Raw genomic sequence first — 10,000 nt, 5'->3', positions numbered from 1 at the left:
GTTACAGTCCAAAATAAACTTCAAAAATGAAAGTGAAGTATTTGCAAATTCTGTCTTGAAACAAGAGTTAAAATCATTAGCAGGAAGAAATAGAGAAGCATGCAAGGATTCGAGTTTGAGTAAAAGTTATGAAAGTGAGAATATTGGTTAACTATTGCATTAGCGAAAGGGAAATAGTCGTGTGCACAGGGGACAGGGATGAGGTGAAAGACATGCAGTCAGCGAGGTAAAAGAATTAGTGTCCAAAGAATAATGAAGATTTGCCAAGAAGAACTACTGATTCCACCCCATGGCCAAGACTGGGTCTTAATAGAGTCAGAAAAGTTTAACAAAGCAGGGTGGAAGAACAGAATCACAGCTGCGGATAACGACAGGAGGGAAGTCATCAGGACCGCAAACCTTCCGAAGGATCACGGCCACAGAATGCATAGTTAAAATCATAAGGAACAGGCATTATTATGGAGCCAGAGTGAACGATGAGCATTCCTTTGTGACACACGCACGCAGGCAGGCACGTGCGCACGCACGCACGCACACACGCACGCGCGCGCGCACACACACACACACACACACACACACACACACACACACACACACACACACGAACGTAACGTTAGTATGCGACTGTTTACCCGTGTGGTAATGAAATCGTTGGCGTCACTGGATTGTTGGTTGTATCCATGACAGAAAGAAAGATGAGAAGCAAGAGTGCGAGGCAGAGGAGTAATGCAGCACATATTGAACATCATGAACAGTCAGTATAACGTCTGTTGCCGATAAAAGGAGTATCTATTAACCGTACCCCGCTTAATAGTGTTGCGAGGGTGAAAGCCCCGTAAGTAATAGAGGAGCACAGGGCCTTGTGTAGAGTCGGCATCTAAGAAAGGGAGAAATATTAATGAAAAGTGTTGAAAAACGTTGTTGAAAATATGAAGAGTAGAATTTCTAACTTTCTTTGTGAAAGCACAGTATGCATAGTCGTATTACATGCATGTCTTAAGACTACATGCGGCGTTGTGAATAATTAGTGTTGTTAACAAAAGTCTTGAAATAACGAGGAAAAATGTGATTTTCTTTACTCATTCCAGAATGATAAAATATATAAAAATTGAAATAAAAAAATGCGTTAAAATTAACTAAACATTCTGCTTATTGATTTCAACTTCCGATAGAAAGGAAAGACATAAAGATGAGTTGACCATATGCAGAGAGCGAGATAAAGGAATTCTGGTCAATAGAACATTTATGTTAAAAGAATAATTACTGATGCATTTAAATGAAGAAAACATATACAGAAGTAAACCAAAATATATTAGAAGCTGAATTCATTTAAAGACAATATTTTGACAAAATTGATAAATGCATCGGAAATGCCTCACGAAAAAAAAAATGTAATTTCTTAGTGCAGCTAACGGAGACCCACAGCTGTTCCCTTTCTATTTTCATAAACTCTTTAATGACAGATGGACAAGACTCGTGCTTGTTTTCCGATTAATAAAGGAAACCTCTTTCCTCTAAATTCAACTTCCATGTCACGTGTGATGCCGTTTTCTTAATTTTTTTTTTTTTTACGTTATGGCCTATAGCGCTTGTAGGTATACTTAGAGTATGCATGGGAAGCGCTGTTCAGCTTCCATCCATTAGTGGCGCAGGCAATTTTATTTATAGTGGTACCCTTATTAGACCCCGTATCACCACCCAAACGCATCTTTGGTGTAACCACCTTGAACCTGGGTATCATGGTATCATAGTGACATGTGGGTAACTTTATACCACTCAACAAATGGCATACTTTCAAGGCAGTATGTGGTGGGATTCAAACCTACGCATGGACGATCCCACGCTCACCACATAACTACGCCACCGCCTCCCTATTGTGTGATGCTGTTCTATCCCTCACTACTTCCAGATACGTCGTATACAATATGAAAAACAATAAACTTATTCTATCATCAAACCAACTAAGATTTTTCTCACGAACTCAACATATTTATTTGAAATTAATTAAAGATGATCATGGGTTTGTCACGTGACCAACAAGAAGATCAGCCTGTGAACTACCTTGCTTTTCTCCTTCCAGGTCTCCCTCACTTCCCTGGACTACTCACCGCCCACCAGGAAGCCGTCAGGGGTCACTTGCAGGAACTTGAGGTCGAAGTGGGTCACGTCTTTCTCGCCGAAGCCCTCCAGGTCGGTGCCGCCCATCGTCTCCTTAACCAATTCCCGGTCTAGGTCAGGATATGAGACGGTTTTCTTTCCCCGGCGTGCCAGACATAGAATTACCACCACTAGAACTAGATATACAGGGGGGGAAAGAGGGGGAGAGACTGCTGTGAGTGGACAGAGTACAGGTTTTAAAGAGCATGATAGGTATTATGAAGTACAGTCATAAGTACTCTTGTAGACAGTTATCTCCTCTCTCTTCGCAATCAGATTTCTTTTTTACTCTTGTAGGCAGTTATCTCCTCTCTCCGCAATCAGATTTTTTTCTTTTTTGTAATTACATGACGGTGTTCCCTATCTTTTAACTTTTTGACCGTTTTCTTACCTATCCATAAAATATGGCAATTAAGTACTATATTATTCTGGAACACTTTTAAGCCGACAAAAGCTCATATTGGAAATAAAAATGGCAAGAGAAAAGAAGAGCGCTGCAGCAAAGACTTACGCAAGAGGCTTAGAAGGCTGGCGAGGATTATGATGATGGATTGGCGGCCGAGCACCACCCGTGAGGTCCGGGGAGCGTCGCAGGGTTGGAAGGTGTACTTGTGGAAGTCAGTGGCATTGAGGTCGTAGAGGCGATCGTTATGACGCAGTTCTAGCACGCAGCCGCTGAATGGGAAAGTGCTGGGAGGGGTGAGCGTCCAGCCGTAGGAATCCGCCAATTGTGGGAAGCTGACCATGGCTGCGATGCCGCCCACCTGAAGGGGTCCTTGGACGTTGAGTAAATAACTGGGGTTGTTGGAGAACCTCGCCAGGGGCACAGTCTTTCTGCATGGGTCCTGGTTGTCGCTCGTTATGTTGATGCCACAGTCTATCACCTCCGCAGATACGCCTCCATCGCTCCAGGTAAGGACATACTGGAAGGTCCTTAAGGTGCTCGCCTCGATGGAAATGGAGACATTCATCGTACCAGTGCCAAAGTCCAGGTAAGTCTCGACCACCCAGTCTCGCAGGATGACGTACAGGAAGTCTCTAGGATAATCAGGCCAGGGAGAGGGAACAGTCGGCCCGGCATACAGCAAAACACCATTCTTGTCGTTGGTTTCAAAGGCAAGTGAAAGAGATGATCGTTCACAAACGATCAGTGGGTTGTACCACGCAAACCCACGTTCAAATCTTGCTGTCAGCAGCTCACAGCGCTTGCCGTAGTTGGTGGAGTCGGGACACTGGCAGGTCAGGGTGTTGTTCTTCACGCGGCAAACCCCTCCATTTAGACAGAAGCCAGGGTAGCATACAGACGGAGGCGGCTCCAGCGGCCCACAGTTGCAAGCGTAATCATCAGTAATGTCCATCCCGACAAGCGAGGTGGAAGCTCCGGAGACCACGTGAGGAGCTGTGATGTTGAGCCGCAGTGTGTGCTGGCAGCTCTTGCCGCCGCAGGGGGACAGGGCTTCGTACAAACACGCGTTGATATCAACTAGTGGTATGTCCACCCCAAGCGCTGCGGACACCTGCAATTCACAGATGTGTACAATGTAAATGAGTACACTACACAGATCTGACAAAGCACATGCAAGCCATTTTCAAATAAATGTTATGTAAACACTTAATCACTTTAAGAGAATAGAACGGCAAAGCTAGCCATTGTTTCTAACGCACAAATTTCATCCTTGGTGTTTCTTCAAGCCAAATTTCTACAAAGATATTCTTACCCTTTTGAAGTGTTGACAAACTCTTCATTGTTTGAAAACCTTTACGCAACATGTGGCTGGTGCCAATGAGGGTTGTTTTCACAAGTATAATAATCAAATTGAAAAAGTCGTGGTCTGAGATGCGAATTAAGTATTTCGTCTTGTCATATATATATATATATATATATATATATATATATATATATATATATATATATATATATATATATATATATATATATATATATATATATATATATTTCCTTTATCATTATTTTTTCTCTTGTTTGCTGCTGTCATTTTACTTTTGTAGATGTAATTCGGTAATATTCTTTCTAATCCTCCTCTTAGGTGTAGCCATTGCAGGTATGATGGGGACCAATGTGCAGGGATTAAAGAATTATATAAGAGATATATGTTAAATTATTTATGCATGATGTCCTTTGTAGGTCACGCACTTCTGTCTATGGACATTATCATCGATAAAGATAATTTATACAACGATTTAATTTACCTTTTCTGTTAAGAAGGAACAGAAGAAGAACCCAGGACTTGTGTGGTATATCTCCAGTCTGGTTACTGGTTTTAGCCATTTACCTGACGGAAATCTAATTGGTAAAGGGATTATAATAAAGGGGAGGGAGGGCGTGAGTAAAAACATTTACGATTAGTAAACAGGATGGAATAAGAAATAGCTGGTTAAAGCTTGAAATATTTAAGAAAGAGGAAGAAATTGGTTTTCAAATAGAGCGAGAGATGAATGGAACGGACTTAGTAATCAGATTGTTGTGCTACGTCATTAGGGAGCTTTAGAAGATGTGACAGATTTATCGATGAGGATGACAAATGGAAATAGGTAGATATAATTCTTACAGGGACTGCCCATGGTAGGCCTGATTTCTTATATTAATTGGAAGGCAAACAGGAGTGCCATTAAATATTATGACGAAGCACGTTCATAACTCAAATTTATGGCAGTTTTGGTTTGCAGGAATCACCACTAGAATACCGCTATACTTTAACTGCCTATTTCTTTCGAAGGCGACGATGATACAAGACTATCAGAGCACATCTTCAATTTTTACTAGAGATTTTAATGCCTAATTATTATAGTCATTAATTTCCTTGTTTATCTGGTCACCAATAGTTTACTCGAGAGAGAGAGAGTGTGTGTGTGTGTGTGTGTGTGTGTGTGTGTGCTCTGCTCTGCTCTGCTCTGCTCTGCTCTGCTCTCTCTCTCTCTCTCTCTCTCTCTCTCTCTCTCTCTCTCTCTCTCTCTCTCTCTCTCTCTCTCTCTCTCTCTCTCTCTCTCTCTCTCTCTCTCTCTCTCTCTCTCTCTCTCTCTCTCTCTCTCTCTCTCTCTCTCTCTCTCTCTCTCTCTCTCTCTCTCTCTCTCTCTCTCTCAAACACACACACCAACATCTACGCCTCTGTCTCCCTCAGTTTCTCCATAAGAGCTAGCAATCTACAGTTCACGTACGGCATTCATCCGTCCTCTACATCTATACAACATTCAACACTTGGGAACTCGCGGCCTGCACACACTTGCCGCCACAGCCTCTCAAAACACCGCGCCGCCACCACCATTCCAAGACACACTCCGGGGCCGATCAGCGAAAACAAACAGCAACAAATGATGATAACACGCCACCAGTGCACCGCTGACACTCCCTCGGCCTGCCCTCACTTCTCTCCCTTTTTTGCCTTCTTTGTTCCCTTCCTATACCTTCCTTTAGATGCCATCCCTCCCTCTCCCTCCCTCATACTACCACTACCACTGCCACCACCACCACCTCCTCCACCTCCACCTCCTCCTCCTCCTCCTTCTGCCGCCCACCCAACGAGCGGAAAGGGAACGCACCTGCTGCCGCTTCCGTAGCAGCATACCGTTGAGTCGCGTGGCGGTGTAGTAGGGTGAGCTGTGGCAATTGTATCGCACGTCAACACCCGAGTTTCCAGGGGCGTCCCGCAGCGAGAAGACGTCCACCTGCGTCTCAGAGATCTGGTGAATCCTAGCAATCTGTTTCTTGAGGCGCTCGTAAAGGCTGGTTCCCTCAGCGCCCGCCTGCCAATGAAGAGGGGCGTTGGGTTAGGTGTGTGCGGCGCCTCAGTGGGAGCTTGGTGGTTGCCTGATGAAATGGGGACGCATGATATGAGGAAGATGCTTATGTTGATGTGTGTATGGGGAGGGTCTCTGCCGCTCTTCCTTTTTCCACAAACTTGTATTAATAAACTTTTCACCACAATGCTATCCTGTTATTGAATTCTACCTGAACTTTTCTTATAATACAACTAGAGATAACAACTGGAACCTTCATATTTAACTCACAATGAATATCCCCAGTCGTCTTTTACAGTATGATCATTCCTAAAACTTTTTCCACTATGTTTTTGTGCACCTTTACTTTCCTTTCCTCTTTCCTCGCACTCCTCACTCCCTCTCTATACTTTCTCCAAGACTCGCCTCGGTAACTCTCGCCGCTCATCAAAATTCTCTCCAAGTTTTCCCAAACTTTAATTCACTCCTCAATTAATTTCTTCGTCCTCTCACACAACTCCTTCCACACAACACCCCTTCTCTCGCCGTGCCTCACCTCCACCCTTTCCCTTCCCAACCTACGCCTCTCATTTCATCTTTCTCCTACCTCATGCCCCACTACCACGCCAGTCCGCGCCTCACCTCCACTCGGCGCAGCATCGCCTTGGCAGAAGTGTTGGCGAGTCTTAGGGAGCCTGAGTGCGTCACCGCCTCCTGCGTCAGCGCCACCACACTGATCGTCGCCTCCCCGATGGCCATCTCTCGGCGGAAGTTGTCGTGCACCTGGTGATGGGAGACGGGAAGACACAGGACGTAGAGAGAGAGAGAGAGAGAGAGAGAGAGAGAGAGAGAGAGAGAGAGAGAGAGAGAGAGAGAGAGAGAGAGAGAGAGAACGTGAATACGTAGAAAAGGATAATAAAATTTTACAATCAAATCTGCATGTTATTAGTATTGCAACATTGGTCAGCAACTTTTTTTTTGCCGTCATTTTATCTTTATTTTCCCCATAAAACTGTCGCAGGCGCAACAAACACCACCACCTTATTGGCTGCGAGAACAACCACCAGCGTCTATTTCATTGATCACAAAGGAATGTCAATCAAGCCTTATCCCATCTGCTCCTTGGGTGGTGAAAGGCTACCCAGCTTACATAAAAGGAACCATCGACGATGTTTTTGTTAAGGTGAGCAGAAGGAAGGCTTAGCCACTAAAGTGGGTCTCCAGGGAGGGAGAGGGAGGAAATAAAAGGGGAGGATAGGGAAGGGAAAGGGCTGCGTGTGTGTGGATGTGTGCGCGTGCGTGCACGCGCTTGTGTGTGTGTGTGTGTGTGTGTGTGTGTGTGTGTGTGTGTGTGTGTGTGCGAGCGTGCGCGTGCGTGTGTGCCCATGAATGAGTGCATGTGTGTGTGCGCCAGTGCGCCTGTGGGTGTGCGTGCGCCTGTGCGCTCGTGTGGATGTGTGCTCGTCCGCGTGTGGGTGTGCACCTGTGGGTTTGTTTGCGTGTGTGCGTGTGCGTGTATACGTGTACGTGTGTGAATGTGATTGTGCATGTGTGATTGTGCATGTGTGGGTGTGTGCGCGTGTGGGTGTGCGAGCGTGTGGGTGTGTGTGTTTGAGTGTGTCTGGCTGCGTGTGTGTGTTGATGCGTGCGTGTGCGTGTGGGCGCGTGCGTGTGCGTAAGTGCATGTGTCCTTGCGCGCACTCGTGCTCTCTATTTCATTGAGAGAGAGAGAGAGAGAGAGAGAGAGAGAGAGAGAAGAGAGAGAGAGAGAGACAGGCCTTGCGCAGGCGGACAAAGATAGAAAGTGTAGAAAATTAATGTCATTGAGAGAGAGAGAGAGAGAGAGAGAGAGAGAGAGCTCTAAGGGAGAATGATGACAGGCGGACAAAGATAGAAAGTGTAGAAAATTAATGTCAAGCTGAAGACAGTAACTAAGTTAATTGCTTTAATGCCTATGTGCGAGAGAAAATAAAGTTTAAAGGGGTCAATCCTTCTCTCTCTCTCTCTCTCTCTCTCTCTCTCTCTCTCTCTCTCTCTCTCTCTCTCTCTCTCTCTCTCTCTCTCTCTCTCTCTCTCTCTCTCTCTCTCTCTCTCTCTCTCTCTCTCACTCTTCCCTCACCTTGACGCGGAGGACGTGGGTACCCGACGGTGTTCCCCTCAGCATAGTGATGTCCCCCGTGTAAAGGTCCACCTTGAAATGGGAGGCCACTTCCAGGGAGGTACTTGCATCTACTTGGAACGTCTTATCCTGACGGTCGTGGTCATCATCATCGGTAACCTGCACTGACCCGATCACCATGGCTGGGAACTGGTCCTGGTGGGAGGGGATGTGGGGCGAGGATAGGCACGGGATGAGAAGTGAAAAGGTTAGAAGAGCATTAGTACAAAATTGACGCCATTTATAGGATGAGTGGAATGAGAAGGCGATGAGTAAGAACGTAAGGAGTGAGGTAATGAGTAACGTAAAGGAAGAGTGGCAGTATTGAGAGGTTTGAAGGAAGGAGTGGCAGTGTGTAAAAGGAGTAGAGTAATGAGTGACAAGGCGGTGAATATAGTTTGAATTAAGTGTTAGGGCCGTGAGAGGGATAGAGAAAGGAATGGCAGGATGGAGTGGCAGGGTATTGGGAGTAGAGTAAGGAGTAAGTAGTGGCAAGGTGATGAACAATGCAAAGTACGGCGTGTCAGAGCGGGGAAGGGAATAAAGTAGTAAGATGGAGTGGCGGAGTCAGACGTCACCATAAAAAAAGAAAAAAAACAGGAAAAGGAGGAAAGTCTGACCACCACAAACAAAATATAAAACTGAAAGAATTTTGTGGCAGAAAAATACAACTACAATAACATACTCTTTGTAAAACGCGTACATCAAACTTTTAGGAGATACAAATGGAAGAAAAACGGTACTTAAAACGATATACATTCAAATCATTACATAAACATTGTCCTTTACACCAGCACAAGCGTTACTGTCTTGTACATAATTCATCAACCTGGAATTCTTTTACTCAATAATTCTCTACAAAGCACCTACCCGCTCCTTCACGCACCCTCTCACACTCTCCCGGGCTTCACCTTTACCTGGAAGTTGTACACGCGGATGCTAGAATTGCCGTCGCTCATAGGAGAGTCGTTCTCGTCGCCCACCTCCAGCGTGAGATGTCGAGTGCCGCCCCGTCCTGCGTTATCCCGCGCCGTGAAGGCAAGACGGTAAACCTTCTGCTGCTCCCTGTCAAGCACTGTCACGGGACTCAGGCGGTAGCGTGACCTAAAGAAAAAGGGAAGGCAAGGGTGAGAGAGAGAGAGAGAGAGAGAGAGAGAGAGAGAGAGAGAGAGACAGAGAGAGAGAGAGACAGACAGACAGACAGACAGACAGAGAGAGACAGACAGACAGAGACAGACAGACAGACAGACAGACAGACAGACAGACAGACAGACAGACAGACAGACAGACAGACAGACAGAGAGAGACAGACAGACAGACAGACAGACAGACAGACAGACAGACAGACAGACAGACAGACAGACAGACAGACAGACAGACAGAGAGAGAGAGAGAGAGAGAGAGATTAAAAAGCCTACCATACTCGTACATAAAATTAAAAAAAAATAGTAATCCCAAATAATCTTTCATGTAGGCATCCTGGGCAATAATTTCTCATCACTAGCGACATCTATACGTGCACCATACTTGTATACTACTTATTGATACTTCCAATCACCAACTATCACACACCATTTGCTCACCATCTCTATCAAAAACATCAAACTGCCCCTCTGCCATCCCTGCAACCAACACACGTACACAATCTCACGCACGAACACACACTAATACCTTTACTTCCCATCATTCAAGTACTTCATTAACTGCCTCCATTACCTGCCCAGCGGCGTGAGAGTGAACTTATCCCTGATGTGGACGGGTGTGGAGGTGTGGAACTCAAGAGAACAGGGACATCCGTGTTCTTCGCTGTCCGCATCCCCAAGCTCAATCACCACGGGCTCCACCAGGTGTGGCTCCACGTTCTCCATGACTCTAGCGTAGCTCTGAGGCTGGGGACAGAATACAAACTCACGTCAACCACCTGATTTGTCAAGGTCATTGCGTAATGAT

At 45.5% G+C, this 10,000-nt stretch overlaps 1 protein-coding gene across 3 annotated transcripts in view; it reads right to left on the bottom strand.

Annotated features, from left to right (window-relative positions):
* The window catches only part of LOC123503546 (neural-cadherin-like), a 207,771-nt gene that overhangs the window by 6,058 nt on the left and 191,713 nt on the right, over nt 1-10,000 (bottom strand). For all 3 annotated transcript variants that reach the window (XM_045253399.1, XM_045253400.1, XM_045253401.1), the window contains 7 exons: nt 9,767-9,939; nt 8,968-9,154; nt 8,012-8,206; nt 6,535-6,675; nt 5,716-5,919; nt 2,669-3,674; nt 2,109-2,294 (listed from right to left, as the gene is read on the bottom strand). In XM_045253399.1, the coding sequence (XP_045109334.1) occupies nt 2,109-2,294; nt 2,669-3,674; nt 5,716-5,919; nt 6,535-6,675; nt 8,012-8,206; nt 8,968-9,154; nt 9,767-9,939 (2,092 nt within the window). The remainder of the gene's footprint in view (nt 1-2,108; nt 2,295-2,668; nt 3,675-5,715; nt 5,920-6,534; nt 6,676-8,011; nt 8,207-8,967; nt 9,155-9,766; nt 9,940-10,000) is intronic.

Source organism: Portunus trituberculatus, chromosome 14 (assembly GCF_017591435.1).
Source record: "Portunus trituberculatus isolate SZX2019 chromosome 14, ASM1759143v1, whole genome shotgun sequence".
Taxonomy (NCBI): domain Eukaryota; kingdom Metazoa; phylum Arthropoda; class Malacostraca; order Decapoda; family Portunidae; genus Portunus; species Portunus trituberculatus.
Note: the sequence above shows the minus strand (reverse complement) of the source record. Positions and strands in the feature narration are given on the sequence as shown.